The following is a 22,448-nucleotide window of genomic DNA, read 5'->3' as shown; positions in this document are numbered from 1 at the left end:
TGAGACTGGATAATTATAAAGGAAAGAGGTTTAATTGACCCACAGTTCTACATTGCTGGGGAGGCCTCAGGAAACTTACAATCATAGCGGAAGGTGAAGGGGAAGCAAGGCATGTCTTACATGGTGGTAGGAGTTGGGGGGGTGGTGGTGAACTGCCAAACACTTTTAAACCATCAGATCTCCTGAGAACTTACTCACTATCATGAGAACAGCATGGGGGAACCACCCCCCTGATCCAATCACCTCCCACAGGGTCTCTCCCCCAACACGTGGGAATTATAATTCAAGATGAGATTTGGGTGGTGCTTTTTAGCATTGATGAAATCAGGAGATATCAGTGATAGTAAGGCTAACATATATATATATAAAAGCCACATATATATATATATATATATATGATAACGAATCGATGAGAATAGAACTGGAGCAATTCTCTTTTTCCATAATTTAAGCTGCATATGTATAGAACCAGAATATTCCAGTGTCTGCACATTTCATATATATTTACTGAAAAATTATATCATTTTGCTGACATTTTATTTAGCATTTTGATTTTTCTCTTTAATTAGAACACATTTAAATTTTGGTTTTTAGTAACTATTCTCTCTAGTTTTATTGTTTGGATTATGTCAGCTATGTATCATGAGCCGGGAAAATTCTGGTAAGAATTTTATGCTTGAATTTTTTATCAAACTAAAACAGATTGTGCTAGCAGACTGTTGTTCTAGCTTGTTCTATAGCTTAAGCTGAATTTAAGTTTTCCATTTATTTACTAGTTCACTCAAGCATCATTATGTTGTATGAATTTTGGTGAAGTACATTTTCTTTTTTTTTTTTTTTTTTTTTTTTGAGACGGAGTCTCGCTCTGTCGCCCAGGCTGGAGTGCAGTGGCGCAATCTCGGCTCACTGCAAGCTCCGCCTCCCGGGTTCACGCCATTCTCCTGCCTCAGCCTCCCGAGTAGCTGGGACTACAGGTGCCCACAACCGCGCCCGGCTAATTTTTTGTATTTTTAGTAGAGACGGGGTTTCACCGTGGTCTCGATCTCCTGACCTTGTGATCCGCCCGCCTCGGCCTCCCAAAGTGCTGGGATTACAGGCGTGAGCCACCGCGCCCAGCACTTGGTGAAGTACATTTTCTAGAAAATACTTCATTAGCTCTGGAATTTTATATACATTGAAATGATAGTACTTTCTTATAATTTAAAAAGATGACATCAATTATCTCTGGTAATGTCCTTTTTAAATTCACGATGCTTTTAACTGTGTCATTTTTTTTTTTTACTGGATTTGGAAAAATTGAATAAATCCATAATCTGCTTATTCTTATTACTTAATTTCTAATTTTAATTGCATTAATTAGTTCCTTCTTTTAGCATCTGCTTTATTTGGTACCTCTTTTTGTTTCTTGAGTTGAATACTTATTTTTTTCTCGAGTTTTATCAAGTGCCTACTATGCAAAAGGCATCACAGTAGTGTTGAGGATACAGAGAACAAAATGTTCTATCCCCAAATCGTCGTTTTCTGTATGCATTAAGGGATGTTAATTTACCACTGTGTAGAGCCTTGGCCACATCCTACAGATTTCAATATGCAGGCATTTCAATATCATTGCTTTCTGTTAAATCAATATTTAACTTTTGATTTCCAGTTTAATCCATGACTTGTATTATACATGTAGATGATTGTAAATTTGCAAAAGGAGGTGCAAATTATCACCCAATTACTTACTAATTGCAAAGAAAATAACATACCTTTACAATGGAGAGATCTGGCAGTCACTACCTTAACCAGTGATCAAATGTAGCATCACTAATAAAAGAACAACCTGCCATTATATGCCTCCTGTGTGTACAGAACGTATTACATACCTAGGAAGTGTTCTTCCTAAAAATGTTTGACCAGAAGCAAATCAAGCTGCTATTTAAGTTTCAGTTTGGAGACAGAGGAAAAAGAGGAACAACATTATGCAGAAATAAAATAGACAAACCCAGAATCCAGGATATTCTAAGACAACTGTGAGGGACTCTTCTAAAAGCCAATAAAATGAAATAAAGATGAGGGGCTGTTCAGTTTAAAGTGACAGAACAGGCTGGGCACAGTGGCTCACACAAGTAATCCCAGCACTTTGGGAGGCCAAGGTGGGTGGATCATAGGGTCAAGAGATCGAGACCATCCTGGCCAACATGGTGAAACCCCGTCTCTACTAAAAATACAAAAATTAGCTGGATGTGGTGGTGTGCACCTGTAGTCTCAGCTACTTTGGAGGCTGAGGCAAGGTAATTGCTTGAACCCAGGAGGTGGAGGTTGCAGTATGCCGAGGTCACGCCACTGCATTCCAGCCTGGAGACAGAGCAAGAGTACGAAAGTCCCTCTCAAAAAAAAAAAAACAAAGTGACAGAACCACCAAAATGTTACAATGTGTGATCCTGAGAGTAAATCCTTGTTAAATATCCATGAAATATATTCTTGGAACAATTATGGAAATTTGAACATGGAATGGATATTATAAGATTCCATGGAATTGTTAATTTTTAGGGTGTGATTTGACTACTTTGGTTATATGCATTAACATTACTTTTAGGAGATACAAACTGATTTAGGGGCAAAATGATATGTTTGTAACTCTCAAATGGTATAGCAAAAAAATTTTATTTTATATAAAAACAAAGCAAAGTATACATTTTCAAATCTAGGTGGAGGGTAAAATGGGTGTTCATTATAGAATGCATTCTATGTTTCTGTGTCTCAGGGCATTTTCATAATAAAATTAGGAAAAAATTTCTAAATACACAGCTTTCTTTTTTCGATTTTTTTTTTTTTTTTTTTTTTTTTTTTTGAGACAAAGTCTCACTCTTGTCCCCCAGGCTGGAGTGCAATGGCGCGATCTCAGCTCACTGCAACCTCCACCTCCCAGATTCAAGTGATTCTCTTAGCTCAGCCTCCTGAGTAGCTGGGATTACAGGTGCCTGCCACCATGCCTGGCTAATTTTTGTATTTTTAGTAGAGATGGGGTTTCTGTATGTTGGCCAGGCTGGTCTTGAACTCCTGACCTCAGGTAATCTGCCCACCTCAGCCTCCTAAAGTGCTGGGATTACAGGCGTGAGCCACGGTGCCCGGCCAGACAGCTTTCTTTTTTCCATCCATTTAATTTCTATATTATTGTGGGTAAATCCCCTCACACCTCTCTCTGATGCTTCAACAGCTATATTCTAAGGTTCTCCCACTCACTACATCCTTAGGGTTTCTCTTCATCTTTAATTTTCTGGTAGAACTTAAGCAATGAGGTCTGAATTCAGATCTTTACATTTTCTTTATATTCTAATGGAGTGCCTTCATTATTCTGGGCTGCATAACTAAACACCATAGACTCAGTGGCTTATAAACAACTGAAATTTATTTCTCACAGTTTTGGAGGCTGCAAGTCCAAGGTCAGGGTGCCAGCATGCTTGGGTTCTGGGAAAGGCCCTCCCTCTTTGGCACTGTAGACTGCTGACTTCCTGCTGTATCCTCATGCGGTTGAAAGAGCTAGCTGGCTCTTTGGCTTCCTCTAATAAAGGCAGCGATCCCATTCATGAAGGCTCCACCCTCATGACCTGATTTCCTCCTAAAGGCCCTACCTTCAAATACCATCACCTTGGGATTCATGTTTCAACATAGGAATTGTTACGGGAACACAAACATTCAGCTCATAACACAGATTTTATCAAAGAAGTCCTTCATGAAATATACGTGATGAGTGACTTTTCCAAATTTATCATCTCCACTGTGTCTTCCTGTTAAGAAATCCACTAACAATAATGTTGATGATAATAAAAACAGTAATATCCAATGTTAATCCAAAGCAGTATGGGCCAGATAGTTGTTGCTGTTATTATACATGTTGGAAACAATTAACCACACTTTTAGGTGTGTTTCATTTTACAGCTGAGGTACCAAGAAGCAAATATTTTGTCTAATATCACACAGATAGTAGAGTAGTGGAAAGGCAATGATGATAAGTATATGCTGTTGCTAGAACACTTTTCCACAATTGTTACATTAACAGCTTTATTTTCTAGTGTGAATTTTCCTAAATTTAATGAGAACTAAGAGATATTTAAGACTCATACATTTATTAAGTTAATATGTCTAAAAAAAGATCAACACATTGACAGAACTTCTTTCTGGCCATAAATATTTTGATATTCTATAAATAGAGCATGACATGGAAACCCTTTCTTATATTAAATTACATTATGAGTTTTCTGATGTTGATAAAGATGTGAATATTGTCTAAAGGCCTTTCTACATACCTTACACTCATAGGGTTTCTCACCAGTGTGAATTCTCTGATGTTCAGTAAGGTGTGAATTAAGTCTAAAGGCCTTCCCACATTGTTTACACTCATAGGGTTTCTCACCAGTATGAATTCTTTGATGTATTCTAAGGTCTACACTACGACTAAAGGCCTTCCCACATTCTTTACATTTGTATGGTTTTACACCCGTATGAATTTTCTGATGTTCAGTGAACTGCCCACGCCGACTAAAGGACTTCCCACATTCTTTACAGTCATAGGGTTTTAAACCAGAATGAATTTTCAGATGTTCTTTAAGATTCCCTCTACGAATAAAGGCCTTTCCACATTCTTTACATTTATAGGGCTTTTCACCAGTGTGAATTCTCTGGTGTTCAGTAAGGTAGAAACCAAATCTAAAGGTCTTCCCACATCGTACACATTTGTAGGGCTTCACATCAGTATGAATTTTCTTATGCAGACTAATTTGAGAGCGCACTCTAAACGTCTTCCCACATTCCTTACATTCATAGGGCTTCACACCAGTATGAAGTCTCTGATGTTCAGTAAGGACTGAACGAAGCATAAAGGCTTTCCCGCATTCCTTACATTCATACGGTTTCTCTCCAGTATGAATTCTAGAATGTACTCTGAGGTCACCACTATAACTAAAAGCCTTCTCACACACCTTACATTCAAAAGGTTTTATACCAGTATGAATTGTTTTATGCCGATTAAGCGGTCCACGCATATTAAATGATTTCCCACACTCCTTACATTCATAAGGTTTCTTACCTGCATGAGTTCTTCTGTGTTCAGTAAGGTAAAAACTAAGTCCAAAGGTCTTTCCACATTCCTTACATTCGTAGGGTTTTACACCAGTATGAATTTTCTGATGACGGGTAAGTTGTCCACCTACACTAAAAGCTTTCCCACACTCCTTACATTCATAGGGTTTCTTACCTGTATGAATTCTTTCGTGTTCTTTAAGGTAGAAAACAAGTTGAAAAACTTTTCCACATTCTTTACATTCATAAGATTTCTCACCAGTATGAATTCTTTTATGTTGAGTAAGTTCTAATCTACTAAAAAAGCCCTTATCACATTTCTTACACATATAGGGTTTTTTACCAGTGTGAATTTTCTGATGTCGATTAAGTTGTGAGTAAAGAAGAAAGTTCTTCCCACATTCTTGACATTCATAGGGTTTCTCACCAGTATGAAATCTCTGATGCAGAGTAAGTTGATAGCTATGACTAAAAACTTTCCCACATTTCTCACATTTACAGGATTTTTCACCAGTATGAATTTTCTGATGGAGAGTAAGCTGGCAGACATTATTCAAGGTACTCCCACGTTCTTTACAATCACGTTTCACATCAGAATCTGTTTTCCCATGTTGAACCAAGTTTGAGTCACAACTTTTCTCACTATTATGAATTCTCTGATTCAGAGTAAAAGAGGGATGTTTTCTACCAGTTGACATTTTTTTAGAGACGATTTTCTTTTGACTGATAGATCTTTCTTCAAGTCCCTGCTGACCCTCAAACTCACTTTTGCTCTGCCACTCATTTCTCAAAATGGATCCTTTCAGACGAAGAGTTTTACTTTTTTCTATTATACTCCCTTTGGATAAACTGATTTCATGAATGTCCTTTTCTGAAGGTAATTTCTTGGTCTTATGCCTGGATAACAAACCTGAAAGAAAACATAAAAGCAAACAAAAATTATTTTCCTGTAGCCAGCATAACATAAAGTTTACATTTTCAAAATTGGAAACAAAGTGAAAACAGTTCTTACTGGAAGTCAATGGCTTAAAGAATATTTCAATAAAGTTATGTAATTTGAAATTAGGCAACATGAGCTTCGAAAATGAGAGATTATAGCCGGGCGCGGTGGCTCATGCCTGTAATCCCAGCACTTTGGAAGGCCGAGGCAGGTGGATCATCTGAGGTCAGGAGTTCAAGACTAGCCTGCCCAACATGGTGAAACCCCATCTCCACTAAAAAAATACAAAATTAGCCAATCGTTGTGGCAGGCGCCTGTAATCCCAGCTACTCAGGAGGCTGAGGCAGGAGAATTACTTGAACCCGGGAGGCGGAGGTTGCAGTAAGCTGAGATCATGCCATTGCACTCCAGCCTGGGCTACAAGAGCTAAACTCCATCTCAAAAAAAAAAAAAATAGAGATTATATAAGATTGTGGTGATATGGCAAATAGTTTATTTACATCAGTGGTTCTAAAATTTTATTGTGGATGAGAATCATCTGGGAATTTATCACAAATACTGCTATTTACTTACCACACAAGTGAACCAAATCTATAGGAGTAATTTGGTATCTGAATTTTTAATAACTCCACTAGATGATTCTGATATAGGTCAAAGTTTGAGAATCTCCACTTAACAATTTTAACAGTTTTTCATTACTCTTAGAATAAAATCCAAACATGTTACCATATAATATAATACGGTCTTTGGTTACCTAAAGCCCTCTTTCAGAGACATTGTCCTCCTTACCCCCTCTTATTATGACATTTGCTTCTATTCAGCTCCTCGATTGTGTCATAGCATTTCCCATTTCATATAGTTTTCTATGGGATTTTTCATCTCCTAAAAATAATCTGTGCTGGGCTCTGTGAAAGGCCAACTCCTTCTCATTCTTAATGGTTGGTTAAATGTCTCTTACACAGAAAGGCTTGCCCTACTGACTGTAAGGCAGTCTATGTCCTTTATTCTCAATTCCAGCATCATGTTTCATTTCTTCATTTCACAATTTTCAAATGCATATCCACTGATTTTTCTTTTTGCTCTTTTGTTGATTTTCTGATCCCGAAACCTTCCCAAAGGAAGATGTAATCCTTATTTCATTCAACAGTGAATAACTACCCACTAGCATATAGCAGGCATTAAACAATTGACTGTACAATAAATTAATCATTGTCTTAAAGGAAATTATGATGATGAATGACAGATAAGCCACGTATAGGACAACTGAATATCAGGACAATCACTTAATTTTTATATTTTTGTTAACAATTACAAACTAGCTCTAATCTCTCTCACCTTATTACAGTGATTAAATGCACTCTTTCCTAGCTTACTTCCTTTACAGATCAGAACAAAAGTAACTCCAAGGTAGCTCAACCAAATGTATAAAATGAAAAGGTCCTTGTTTTGCCTACTTATCCTTTAAATGGCTATCCAATTAAACAGAGATGTTTCCAACCCTGTTGTTCACTGCCTCCTGTGCAAAGAGATGTGTGTTTACACAGCTGAGTTTTACTGTTATTCAGCCACCTACTGGATGCTCACTCTACTCTTTTTTTCTTTTCTTTTCTTTTTTTTTTTTTTTTTGAGATGGAGTCTCACTCTGTCACCCAGGATGGAGTGCAATGGCACGATCTCGGCTCACTGCAACCTCTGCCTCCCAGGTTTAGGTGATTCTCCTGCCTCAGCCTCCTGAGTATCTGGGATTACAGGTGCATGCTGCCAAACTCAGCTAATTTTTGTATTTTTAGTAGAGACGGGGTTTCACTATGTTGGCCAGGTTGGTCTCAACCTCCTGACCCCAAGTGATCCACCTGCCTCAGACTCCCAAAGAGCTGGGATTCCAGGCATGAGCCACCGTGCCCGGCCACTCTAATTTATTTATTTATTTTTTCCCCGAGACAGAGTCTTACACTGTCACCCGGGCTGGAGTGCAGTGGCACCATGTCGGCTCACTGCAACCTCTGCCTCCCAGGTTCAAGTGATTCTCTTTGCCTCAGCCTCCCAAGTAGCTGGGATTACAGGCACCCACCACCACGCCCGGCTAATTTTTTGGTATTTTTAGTAGAGAAGGGGTTTCACTATATTGGCCAGGCTGGTCTCGAACCCCTGACCTTGTGATCCGCCCACCTCGGCCTCCCAAAGTGCTGGGATTACAGGCATTAGCCACCACGCCTGGCCCACTGTACTTTATAACCTTTCTCAGAGGATATCTCTTCTGTTCCCTTACATCTAAAACCAACCATTTCTATACTTAATAGAGAAGTATTTAAATGATTTTTTTAGATATTGTAACAGGTATGTGCCATGTTGAATGGTTTCTGGAAAAAATGAACAAAGAAACTCAACAATTTTAGGGAGAACACAGTAACTGAATAGTGTGAGGCGATGGCTGGGAGACTAGAAGTGTCAAGGAATCTTATTAACACAGATAAGTTAAATGAAAGCTGGAGGGTGGCAATCTAAATAAGACAAGAGCCTAAAAAATCTAAATACCGCCAGGTGCGGTGGCTCACGCTTGTAATCCCAGTACTTTGGGAGGCCAAGGTGGGTGGATCACCTGAGGTTAGGAGTATTTTCTTTTCAAGTAGATAGATCATAACCTGCTGGGGTTTTATTAGAGCCTAATGACATAGAGGAAAGAAAATACCCAGCTCAGCCCTCTAAGCCATCCCGTCGCACCTAGCGATGGGGAAAAAACTGGAAGCACTGGTTAAGTTCCGTCAAGTGGCACAGGTGCACCAAAAGACTGAGACCTAATTCTGGGACTAGGGAACACTCCTCTCCCCTTACACCTTATCACTACATTCCTAAAGGCCTATTTACTATGTTTCCCTTTACCCAGTACATCATGTTTACCTTCCAACAAAAAATTAGAAGGAAAACTAAAAGGCAAGAAACAGTTTGATGAGACTAAACAAGCATCAGAATTAGAGTCAGATATGGCAGGAATGCTGGAATTACCAGACCAGGAATTTTAAAAGACTATAAGAAATGTGTTAAGGGCTTTAATAGAAAAAATAGACAACATCCAGATGGATAATGAAAACAGAGAGATGAATATTCTAAGAAAGAATAAAAAAGAAATGCTAAAGATCAAAAACACTGTAATAGAAATGAAGAATGCCTTTGATGTGCTTATCAGTAAACTGGACACAGCTGAGGAATCTCTGCACTTGAGGCTGTGACAAGAGAAACTTCCAACACTGAAAAGAAAGAGAAAAAATACTGAAAGAAACAGAACAGATATCCAAGAACTCTGGGGTTAAGTATAAAAGGTGTAAATACACATGATGAAAATACCAGAAGGAGGAAAAAGAGAGAAAGGAAAATAAGCAATAAATGAAGCAACAGTGAATGAGAATTTCCCCAAATTAATGTCAGACACCAAACCAGAGATGAGGAATCTCAGAGAACTGCAAATTAAAACGAAGAGATACTACCTCACACCTGTTAGAATGGCCAAAATCTAAAACACTGGCAACACCAAATGCTGACAAGGATGTGGAGCAACAGGAACTCTCATTCATTGCTGGGGGAATGCAAAAATATTATAGCCACTTTGAAGAACATTCTGGCAGTTTCCTACAAAACTAAACATATTCTTATCATACTACTCAGAAATCATATTCCCTGGTGTTTACCCAAATAAAATGAAAGCTTATGTTCATACAAAAACCTGCACACAAATGCATATAGCAGCTTTATTCAAAACTTCCAATACTTAAAAAACAACCAAGATGTCCTTTAGTAGGTGAATGGATAACATGTGGTACATCCAGAAAATGGACTGTTATTCAGTGCTAAAAGAATAAGCCATCACAAAAAGATGTTGAGGAAACTTAAATGCATATTACTAAGTGAAAGACACCAATCTTAGAAGGCTACATACTATATGATTCCAACTACATGATAGTCTGAAAAAGGCAAAACTATAGAGACAGTAAAAGGCTCCGTGGTTTCTAAGGGTTAGGGTGGAATGAGGGATGACTAGGCCAAACAGAAATTTTAGAGCAGTGAAACTACTCTGTATGATACTACAGTTGTGGATACATGTCATTATATATTTTTCAAAGTTAACAATTTATAACACCAAGAGTGAACCTTAATACAGACTGTGGACTTTGGGTGATAATGATGTGTCAATGTAGGTTTATCAACTGTAACAAATGTACCACTGTAATATGGAATGTTGGTAGTTGGGGAGGGTGTGTATGTTTGAGGACAGAAAGTATATAGGAACTCTGTACTTTCTGTGAAATTTTCCTATAAACCTAAAACTGATTTTAAAAATAAAGTTTGTTAATTAATAGAAAGTTACTCCAGAAACTAGTAAAATATTGCAAAATATATATCTAGATCTAAACTAATAAAATACTGCAAAATATATATCTGACAAAGAGGTTGATTATAAGATATATAAAGAACTCTTACAAATCAAGAAGATAAACAAAATGGATAATATCAATGGGAATTTTTGTGTCCGTGTATGAGAAAAAGAGTTCTTAGATACAAAAGCACAATTCATAGAAGAAAAAAAAGATACATTTGGCTTCATCAAAATGAAAAATGTTTGTACTGCAAAAGATAAGATTAAGAAAATGAAAAGATATGCCATCGCAATCTAGGAGAAAATATTTGCAGATCATATATGTAAATAAAATGCTTCTATTAAGAATATATTTTTACAACTCTTGCAACTCAATAATAACACAAACAACCCAATATTAAGAATGGGCAAAACACTGAACAGCCTTTCCACCAAAGAAGCTATGCCAGTAGCTAATAAGCAATTGCTCAACGTCAACCACAATTAGATACCACTACACACACACTGGAATGGCTGTTCTCAAAAAGACAGGTAATAGCACGTGTTGGTGAGAAGACAGAGAAACTGAAACCCTCATGCCTTGTTATTGGGAAGGTACAGCGATATAGGTAGTTTAGAACACATTTTGGCAGTTTCTTATAGAGTGAAAGTTATATTCATCATATAACCCAGCAGTTCCATGCCTATGAATCCAACTAAGATGAATTGAGACATATGTCCACACAATGATATGTATGCCCACGTTTATAGTAGCATTGTTGACAACAGTCCCAAACTATAAACAATCCAAAAGTCCATCACTGGTAAATAGATAAGTAAAATATGGTATATCCCTACAAAAGAACATATTTGGCAATAAAAAAGAATATATTACTAATACATGCTGCTTCATAAATGGACCTCCAGAACATTATGCTAAGTTAAGCCAGATTCAAAAGACTGTACATTGCATGATCCCATTTATATGAAATGTTCAGAAAAGGAAAATCGACAAACATGGAAGGTAGGTCAGTAGATGCCTAAAGCTGGAGGTAGAAGAAGGGATTAACTGCAAAGGGGCATAAGGAAACATTTGGGGGTGATGGAAATATTCTAAAACTGGATTGCCATGATGGCTGCCTAACTATAAATTGACTAAAAGTCACCAAGTATGCACTTACAGTGAGTACATTTTATGTTATGTAAATTATACCTCAATAAAATTGCTAAAAAATTTAATGGATAAAAATTCTAAACAGACACTTTTTACTAAAGGAAATAAGGGAATGGCAAATAAACGAAAATATATTCAACATTAGTCATTAGTTAAATGCAAATTAAAATCACAATGAGATACACCTACATATCCACTAAAATGACTAAGATTAAAATGACTGACAATACCACAGGCTGGCAAGAATGTGGAGCTATTGGACATCTACTGGGAATGCCAAAAAATATAGCCACGTTGGACAGTTTCTTTCTTTCTTTTTTTTTTGAGACAGAGTTTCGCTCTTGTTGCCCAGGCTGGAGTGCAGTGGCACGATCTTGGCTCACTGCAACCTCTGCCTTCCAGTTTCAAGCAATTCTCCTACCTCAGCCTCCTGGGTAGCTGGGATTACAGGCATGCGCCACCACGCCCAGCTAATTTTTGTATTCTTAGTAGAGATGGTTTCACCATGTTGGCCAGGCTGGTCTCGAACTCCTGACCTCGTGATCCACCCGCTTTGGCCTCCCAAAGTGCTGGGATTATAGGCGTGAGCCACCACACCCAGCCCAGTTTTTTTTTTAGATAAAGTTTTTACAGGTGTGTACCACCATCCTAGCTAATTTTTGTATTTTTAGTAGAGACAGGTTTGCCATGTTGCCCAGGCTGGTCTTGAACTCCTGGACTCAAGCGATCCGCCTGCCTTAGCCTCCCAAAAAAGTGCTGGGATTACAGGCATGAGCCACTGTGCCCGGCCCAGTTTCTTATATACACTTATATAATCCATGAATCCCACCCTCAGATGTTTAACCCAAAGTAACAAAGCATACATTCGAAGACTTGTAAACAAGCACTCATAATAAACAATTTAGATGTTCATAAACTGTTAACAAGTAGATATGAAATACTATTCAGCAAGAAAAAGGAATTAACTACTGAGACTTCTGACTACTTGGATGAATCTCATAAATATCAGAAGTGGAAGAAGTATGACACAAAATACTGCATACTCTGATTTATTTGATATGAAATTGTAGAAAAGACACAATTAGGGAAAGAAGGCAACTTAGTTGCCTGTCACGGGCTGTGATGAAAATGGAGGAAGGGTACTGACTGTAAAGAAACATAATAGAAAGTGTTGACATGGTGGACATATTCTAGATCTTGACTGAAGTGGTGATGATTTTACAAGATTCATGCGTTTGTCCAAAATAACTAAATTAAACAGATACAATTAATGAATTTTATTGTATATAAATCATATCTCAATAAAGCTGATTTGAAAAAAAATAGTAAGGCTATTTTCCAAAGCTCTGTGTAATGCTCTAAACAAAATAACCTGTATATTCCAGAATAAAAAATTTTAAGGAAACTATTAATTTCCTGTATTGACCACAGAAGAAATAAAAAGCCTAAGCAAATGAAATTCCATTGTGAAACACCTATCCTTGCAATTTCATAGACGTCTATAAAAGTTTTATAGAACAAATAATTTTAAAGTTAGTTTAGCTACTCAAGAAAAGAGCAAAAAGAAAAGTTATCTTATCCTTTATATAAAATCATGATAAGCAAAACAACTAAGCAGAATTAAGAATTTTAGAGGTAAACATTTTTAAGGAAGAATGAAAAACTATCATGATTTGCAAATGATCTGATTATATACAACCCAAGAATTTCAACTAAAAAAACTGCAAAGGGCCGGGCGCTGTGGCTCACGCCTGTAATCCCAGCACTTTGGGAGGCCGAGGCGGGCGGATCACAAAGTCAGGAGATCGAGACCATGGTGAAACCCCGTCTCTACTTAAAATACAAAAAATTAGCCGGGCACGGTTGTGGGCGCCTGTAGTCCCAGCTACTCGGGAGGCTGAGGCAGGAGAATGGCGTGAACCCGGGAGGCGGAGCTTGCAGTGAGCCGAGATCGCGCCACTGCATTCCAGCCTGGGCGACAGAGCCAGACTCCGTCTCAAAAAAAAAAAAAAAAAAAAAAAAAAAAAACTGCAAAGAAAATACAAATCAGAATTTGGCTTGATATAGAAGAATCAATACACTGTATAGAACTTAATAGCCTTTTCTTCATATTTTAAAAAATACATTATTTTTTACATTGATAGATAAAATTATATGTATTTACTCTGTACAACATATTTTGAAGAATATATACATTGTGAAATGACTAAATCTGGTATACAGTAAATAATAAATGCTGTTATTATTATTAACTCCTGATTAATAGAAAATAAAAAGTGAATGAACTAGTGAGATGCAGGTAAACTGAACACCAGTATTCAAAATATATTTACATCTTTCACTTCAAACATAACTCTCCCTTCCCTCCTGCCAATTCTTAGCTGATGATCTCCCTTATTCTTCTAATAAAAATGAGGCATTGAAAAGAAATACATAATACCACATCAACCCACCTATATCCACTGTCGTATCTATAGTTCTCTAAATTTTTCTTGTGCACTGGATCCTACCTCTTTGTCCTCCAATTTCCATAATTATCCTTCCCTCTACTACAATTTTACCCCTTTCTATAGAATCATTTTCATCTTAAAAATCTCACATCTTGAAATAGACTCCTGGCCAGGCGCGGTGGCTCACGCCTGTAATGCCAGCACTTTGGGAGGCCAAGATGGGTGGATCACCTGAGGTCAGGAGTTCAAGACCACCCTAGCCAACATGGTGAGACCCCATTTCTACTAAAAATACAAAAATTAGCCAGGTGTGGTGGCAGGCGCCTGTAATACCAGCTACTCAGGAGGCTGAGGCAGGGGAATTGCTTGAACCCGGGGGGTGGAGGTTGCAGTGAGCCGAGATCGTGCCACTGCACTGCAGCCTGGGCGATAAGAGCAAAATTCCATCTCAAAAAAAAAAAAAAAAAAAAAAGACTCCTTACATCCCGTATGCTCTTCTAGCTACTAACCCCTTATCTAGTTCCCTCCTAACAGAATTCCCATTGGAAAAATTTTCTATCTCACTGTCATCACTACCTCACCTCCCATTTTATTTCAGTCACATCTGGCAGGCTTTTTCACCTCCAGCTCCACTGAAACCTTGTCCGCTTAACACAAGGTCACCACCAGCTTCTTTCCTGCCATATCCTACAGGCAATTTACAGTTCAGTGGACCTCACAGATAACTACTCCCTTCCACTTGAAACATTTTCTTCATTTGACTTTTTTGGTACCACTCTCCAGGCCTACTTGTTCTCAATCTGCTTGCTGCCTCCTCTTCCTTCTCTAAATAGAGTGCCCCAGGCCTCAGTCTTTTTCTTATCTGGCTCCCTTCATTCTGTCAAACTCATTCGCTAAAGGCAGGGAATCAGCAAACTGTCTGTAAAGGACCAGACAGTCGATATCTTATGCATTGCGAGCCATATGACTTCTGTCTCAACTACTCAACTCTGCCATAGACAATACATTAAATAATTAAGTGTGGCTACGTTTCAATAAAACTTTATTTACAAAAATAGGTAGTAGGTCAGATCAGCCCTAAGTGATCTCATTCAGTCAGTTCATTGGCTGGACACCCAAGTTAATATAACTTGTCCTACCATCTCTCTGACTGTTCAACATCTCAATTTTGATGACAAGTAGGCATTTTAAATATATATACCTAAATCAGGACTCTATTTCCCTCTTCCAAGCTATCTTTCCCATATGTCCATCTCAGCAAATTATATACACTTAGCTGCTGGTTCACCTATGATTTCTTGTTCACTCATACCCCATGGCATGTCTGTTAGCTCTACTTTCAAATTATAAGATGAACACAGCATCTTCTTACCACCCCTCACCACTACCATCCCAATCCAAGCTACTATCACTGCTAATCTAGACTTCTGAAATAGCCTGATAACTGATCTTTCTATTTCCAATCTTGCCCCTGTTTAGTATGTTCTTCACAGAGCATCTACAGCGATCATTTAAAAACATATTTTTGATTATGGCTTTCAATCACTCTTGGAAAAGAAAAATCCAAATTTCTTACTATGATAAACATAGTAAGATAGATAGATATGATAAGACCTGACCCCTGCTCAGCTCTAAATTCATATTTAGTTACTCTTCCCCACTCTGAATCTGCTCTGAGCTGCTTCAAGTTCTTCAAACACACAAAACTCACTTCTCCACTGTGCTTGGAATTATTTTCTTCCAGATTTTCACATAGCCTAAGCCTATACTGCACATCTCTGCACATATATTCACTCTTCGAAGAGCCTTCCCTGGGCAACCCACCCAAATTAAACCTGCCCAAACTCTATCTCCTTACCCTTCATAGGTTCCTTTCATAGCATGCATCATTATTTAATGTTATATATTCATTTGTTTACAGTTTACTATGTATCTCCCCTACTACAATGTTAATTCCATTAGTATAAGGAGGTTTTGGCCTTATTCACCAAGGTACTGATATATGCTGAATATGTGAAAGACTGAACTTTTAGACATTAGAAACAAGCACACATATCAATGGAGAAAAGATAGGAAGCAACTGATTGCACTGGGAAAGCGCATTCTCTTTACTGAAACGGAGAGTAATATGGGTGGAAACAAAAACAGACAGGTGATAAGTAGGAGCCAAGATGAGGTTCTTTTGATAGTTCATGCTAAGATGATCTGTTTTCTTCACTGTCTTAGGCCTTTTCTCCAAAGGCCTGAGGCCTCTGAGAGGAACTACCTGCACAGCATGCAAAGCCTATGTATGCTCCCTCACCAGCTGGCCGCGACTGGCAATGAGGGCTTCCATCTGCCTGATGACTCTCAACTCACCTGGGTACTGTCTTCCGGTCACATCCCTCACCGCCACGCAGGGCTCTTTCCCTTGCTCCAATAAGGTAATCACATCTGGCTTTGAGCCAGAATATCCTGCTTCCAAGAAAGAAATACAAGAATATATAGAAGTAAAACATTGCACGTTCAGAAACATTTTGAGACTTGGTTAAATTCATATGGATCAATGTGATTTCGATAAAGACTTCAGAAAAAACTGACAGGATTAAAGAATATTCAACTTAGTGTAACCTCAGGATCCCAGAGAATAAAGAAACTTGATGGGCAGGGGAATTAAAATTCATCCAGGAGAATTTTAATTCATTTTAGAATTAAAACTCATACAGACTGGGTCTATTGAGAGGCAGTAGTTATTGAGGGCACAGACTCTGAAGCCAGACTACGTGGGTCCAAATTCTACTCTGCTACCTATTGACTAATGATTGTAAACAAACTGGTTAAATTCTTTGGGCCTCAGTTTTTTCATCTGTAAAATGAAAATAAAAGTAGTACCTTTTATTTTCTTTTTTTCTTTTCTATCTCATAGCTAATACTTAGAATGGTGCCTGGTATTCAGTAAGCACTCTATTAGCTATTAGTATTTTTGTTGTTGTTAATTTACTTAGAGCAAAACAAGAAGCTTCCTAAGATATTTCTAGGTTCTTGCTAAGATATTCATTTAAAGTTAGATGCTAAGTTAGTAAATTTTATTTTACTCTAACTAATTTCAACTTTTATTTTAGATACAGGGCCAAATGTGCAGGTTTGTTACCTGGGGATATTGTGTGATGCTGAGGTTTGAGGTACATTTGATCCCACCACCCAGGTACTGAGCATAATGTCCAATAGGTAAAACTTTCAATCACAAATCAGTAAGAGAAAATGTTTGTTTTAGGAAGTAGAATGCATTCACTTTAATTTTAAGTCAATTTTATTGGTCTGAACCATGGCATGTAAATTGTAGACCCTGGGTGGGGCTGTTATCCTCGCAGGCATGTTACTAAATAACAGAGCATCCATAGCAATTCTGAACTCAAATGCAATGTGAAACCTGATTTCATTGACATTGGCTTTGGAGTAAATGCCCCAAAATTCAAATCCAGTCTCTTAACTATTAAGGGAGAAGCAACTACAGGAATGGATTAAGGAACATTTCATGAGGCTCAGTGAGGTATGGTGAAAATGAAAGCATTTAGTGCAAGTGCCATTCACAAACCATCAAAGTTCAGTCCAGTCCTTGAGGGAGAGAGAAGAAATTCAGCTAGTTTCTTAATAATGACTCCTAAATTTGTGGAAGAGAAAGCTACTATTTCAGAAAACGGAGTCTACATTATTTGACATAGGTGACCTTACCCAGTGAGACCAAGTTACTATAATTCTCCAACATCACATCTCTGTACAATTTCCTCTGAGTAGTGTCCAGGCACTCCCATTCCTTCTGAGAGAAGTCTATAGCCACATCCCTGAACGTCACCAATGCCTGAAACCATAAACCAACATATTACTGGTGAAATTACACAACAAGTCTTTTAAAAAGAAGCAAAGGAGATAAAAGGTTTCATTGCAGCAGGGGGTACCATACTAAACTCTAGGCTGGGGCTGAAAGCTTATGATAAAGAGAGAAGAAAGGAACCAGGTGTTCTAAAGCAGAGTCACCTCATTTTCTTGAAGAATCCAGCCAATGTATGCAAAATTTCCTGTATATTATGGGGTTCTTTACTCAAAACATTCCTGGGAACAAATAAATGTTTCCCAATTCAATTAAACAGTGGATACAAGCAAATAAACTATATTTCTACCTCAAGAATTCTCAATAAATTATTACTTAATAATAAATCCTTTAAGAAAACCACTTAATAAATAACTTAAAGAAAAAAGAATCCTATATCTTCTTTTTCCTTTAAGTTTATCTATCTATCGATCAATCAATTGATCAATCGATATGGGGATCTTGCTCTATTGCCCAGGATGGAGTACAGTGGTGAACTCAGAAGTTCAAGGCCATAGTACCTCACTGCAAATCTGGGAGAATACAATTATCTAATATTTATGTATCTGGATGATTTTCTTATAAGTACTACACACCTTCTTTGTTCTTGAGATTAAGAATACCGATGTAATGAACCAGAATCATCCTGATGTCAAGACTAGCACATTTCGTTTAACCACAAAATGCATCTTACTATGGGTTTTCACCTCAGAGATTCTCAGGAAAGATCCCGTGACCTCTCTATAAGCAGGCCCCAACCACATACTGAAACTGAGGCCAATCAATATTAAACTGCGTTTTATCTACAGACACAGGATCTGTGGAAAACTGCAGTGCTTTCCTATGTGTAGTCAAATGAGTCCATTCTTGGTTTCATTACACCTCAGATCCGACAAAGGATGGTAAAGTACCTCCATCTAGGAACTTCATGTCTGTCCATCCCTGCTCTAGACAGAGACTGAGTACCCTGAATGATCTGGTCAATGTGCACATGGATACTGGTTAGAAAAGAGAGGGGGCATAAGGGAGGAGCTTGGGAATGTGGGGATTAAGAAAAAATTGTGTTAGGAAGTGTCAGCATAAAGAGCGAAAATGTTCACATGATCTTGAAAAACAAAAGAATCTAAAGAAAGAAAGAGAAACTGTAACTTACATGGGCCATGGTTTTAGACTCACAAGAACTGCTCAGTCTTCCACAGGATTATTCTGCTGGGGAAGCAAAGTTCGGAGAAGCCTGAATTAGAGAAGAAAAAAAAGAGGCAATGAGACTAGGTTTGCCTCAGAGGTAACAACATGATATAAATTAATAATCTTTTATTTTCCATTGTTGCTTCTAAACACCTCCCCTACACTTCCCTCACCTCCCTCCAACACACTCTTACCACACCAAGGGAACCTGGCTTACGAGGATGGACACAGTGCAGAGGTTCTCCTGCGTTAGAACACACAACAAATATTTCAGCAGGAGAGTTCTGGGCCAATCCCCACTATGAGGATACTGATCTAGACCCAAGGCTGGGATGTTCAGAACTGCCCAGAGTAGATTCTCTTCCCTCGATTCTCACCATCTAAAGGAGACAGACCACATTGTCCAAAGCAGACTGCCTTCATGGCCTTAGGAGCTTCCTGGCTTCCTCAGACTTAAAGACGAAAGATAGAACAGACTAGGAGTTTGCAACCTGTGGCCCATGGGCCAGATCTGGTCCGCCCACATGTTTTTGTAAATAAAGTTGGAATAGAACACAGCTGTGCTCATTTGTTTACTTCTGACTATGGCTACTTTCAGAAAGCTACAGTAGCCAAGTTGAGTAGTTGCAATGGAGACTGTATGGGCCACACAGCCTAAAATACTTCCTATTTGACCCTCTATAAAAACCATTTGCTGGCCGGGCATGGTGGCTCACATCTATAATCCCAGCACTTTGGGAGGCTGAGGCGGGCGGATCACCTGAGGTCGGGAGTTCAAGACCAGCCTGACCAACATGGAGAAACCCTGTCTCTACTAAAAATACAAAATTAGCTGGGTGTGGTGGTACACACCTGTAATCCCAGCTACTCAGGAGGCTGAGGCAGGAGAATCGCTTGAATCTGGGAGGCGGAGGCTGCGGTGAGCTGAGATCGTCCCATTGTACTCTAGCCTGCGCAACAAGAGCGAGACTCCGTCTAAAAAAAAAAAAAATAGTTGCTGATTCCTGGCATAGACAATCCATGATGGCCTTTTTCATTGCAAAATTATACTTGCACACTGGGATCCCTTTTCCTAGCCTGAACTAGAACTCCCACAATCCTCAGCGCTCACCACTACCCATTTCCTTCAATCAGAAGAGTCCCCAGGGTCCCTGCAGGACATCATTCACCCTCCCTTCTCCCTCAGTACTCAGAGGGAGAAGTAAGTTTATGGCCCTGGAAGCAATTTAATAAATCAACTTTTATGTGATGCATACCTTATATATAGATATTTAATCCTTAGAACATCTCTACAGTGTCATTATTATCTCCACTTCAACATCAGAAAAACAGAAACCTAAATCCACTGTTAATAAACAAGACATCTGAGTTCTGAATCCACAATTCTCCAACTACAAAGCCAGTTTTTTTTCAACTGTGCTCTTGTCACTGATACCCAGATTTTCTTATTATGCCTAATAAAACCTGAGCGTGAATAATGACTCGGGTTTAATGACTAAAAGCTATTAAATGCTGCTACTCATTAAGATAATATACGTTAGAGTGGCAAATAGCATTTTATATTTACAACACGGGAACATTGAAAAGACTGATAATAACATGTTGAACTGGAGTAAAATAGATGCCCTCACACCATGTTATATACTGGTGCCACCTTAAAGAGGGTAAATTACAAATTTATATTAGCAGAATTTAATAATGTGAGCCAGATGTTTCAGTAATCTCACTCCTATGACCCTGTCTAAGGAAAATAATTATATATGCTCACTAGGATATATGCAGACAGGTGCAGATAGACTAATTTTAAAATGGAAAAAGCTAGATACAAACATAAATTAGACTTCAATAAAGAACAGGTTAAATAAATTCTAGGGTATCCATATAATAGAAAATAAAGTAGCCATCAGAAATAATATAGATTGGGAGTCTGCAAACTTTTCCTGCAAAGAACCACATAATAAATATTTCAGGCTTTGTGGGCCAGCTGGAGGATCCCTTGAACCCAGGAGTTCGAGATTGCAGTGAGCTATAACGGCACCACTGCACTCCAGCCTGGGTGAGACAGTGAGACCCTGTCTCTTTAAAACAAATACAATATCTGCAAAGTGCAATAAAATGACGCACAATAAAATGAGGTATGCCTACATTATCATTAATGTTGACACGAATATCTTCAAACAAGAGGGAAGAAAGTACATTTGTCTATAAAAGGGCAACACAACAGATCCTTGTGGTGAAGGAAATGATCTGTCTTGACTATCAATGTCAACATCCTGGTTGTCATATTATACTACAGTCCTGCAAGATGTTATCATTGGAGAAGACTAGGTTGAAGATAACACACAATGTCTCTATTATTTCTTACAACCTCATATGAATCTGCAATCATCTCAAATTGAAAAAATAATTTAAAGAAATTTTAAGAATTTCATTTTCAAATATTTGCTAGATGAATTAAGTTTTTACCCCCTTCAAATCCTGAAGGCAAATTAATGCTCCAGGTTGTACTGTTCAATAGGAAGACTGCTAGCCATATATAGCTGTTTACATTTAGATTTATTAAAATTGAACACAATTTTACAAATTCGTTCTTCAGTCAAACCAGCCATATTTCAAGTTCTCAGTAGCCATATGTAGCTAGTGGCTACTGTATTGGAGAGCACAGATATACAAAATGGAACCCAGTTTTGCAGAAATTTCTGTTAAAAAGCATTGTTCCAAAGTGTTACACGACTGATACCCTCACTTTGCAGGTGAGAAAACTGAAGCCAGGAGATATCTGTATAACACAGCGCTGCTCATTGTCACAATATTATGCTCACACACTTCTTCCCCCGCATCCACTGCCACAAGTGAATTCTCAGTGAATCATTCACTAAATTTATGTAATTTCATAGGAATGTATTTTAAATTCATGACCATGCAAAGAAAAATCAATTTCTTACAGGATATAAGATACTCAGTCGCAGGCTGAATCTGATTAAACAGACATCACCCTCAAAGCTATAATCAAACCATTCCCAAGACCCTTCCGCACACAATTCGAATGCGCCAATAATAGCCTCTCCACAGTCTCAAGCATAATCTGACGCACATCACACAGGCATGGCCACTATCCAGTCTGCCCCCACAGAGGACACTCGGACACGGACACGCGAGCGCACAGACACAGACACACACACACGGCCTTGAAGAATGCGCCACACTTCCGAACCCCGGTGAGCAGCAACCCGGTATCGTGGCCACTGCGTCACGGCCAGAGCTGTCAGAAATCCAGACCTTACCTGACAGCCTTTTGCAGCTCTTCTAGCCCGGGACGACATTCACCTGAAGGCACCACGGCAAGATTCAACCTCTTTGTGTGAGATTCTCTGGAATTTCTGGGGCGTTACTTGAGTATAATGGAATAGGGTAGGCTCAGACCATAGTAGGGTAAG

The 22,448-nt window shown here is 38.4% G+C and overlaps 1 protein-coding gene across 5 annotated transcripts; it reads right to left on the bottom strand.

Moving 5' to 3' along the window:
- Positions 1–1,744: 1,744 nt before the first annotated feature.
- On the bottom strand, positions 1,745–22,432 carry LOC105495434 (zinc finger protein 540). Of its 5 annotated transcripts, XM_071087668.1 has the most exons (6): positions 22,296–22,423; positions 19,864–19,986; positions 18,977–19,057; positions 17,688–17,814; positions 16,335–16,433; positions 1,745–5,974 (listed from the first exon to the last, which is right to left on the bottom strand). In XM_071087668.1, exons 3-6 carry the CDS (start codon positions 18,983–18,985, stop codon positions 4,224–4,226), a joined length of 1,986 nt encoding a protein of 661 aa, XP_070943769.1. In that variant the 5' UTR covers positions 18,986–19,057; positions 19,864–19,986; positions 22,296–22,423; the 3' UTR covers positions 1,745–4,223. The 5 variants fall into 5 exon arrangements, with proteins under 5 accessions (XP_070943769.1, XP_011763276.1, XP_011763277.1 ...); XM_011764974.2 differs by lacking the exon at positions 19,864–19,986 and having other exon boundaries at positions 22,296–22,432; XM_011764975.2 differs by lacking the exon at positions 19,864–19,986 and having other exon boundaries at positions 16,335–16,430; positions 22,296–22,432.
- Between the last annotated feature and the right edge of the window lie 16 nt (positions 22,433–22,448).

The sequence above is a fragment of the Macaca nemestrina genome, chromosome 20 (genome assembly GCF_043159975.1).
Source record: "Macaca nemestrina isolate mMacNem1 chromosome 20, mMacNem.hap1, whole genome shotgun sequence".
NCBI classification, from domain to species: Eukaryota; Metazoa; Chordata; class Mammalia; order Primates; family Cercopithecidae; genus Macaca; species Macaca nemestrina.
This window is presented reverse-complemented; position numbering and strand designations above follow the sequence as displayed.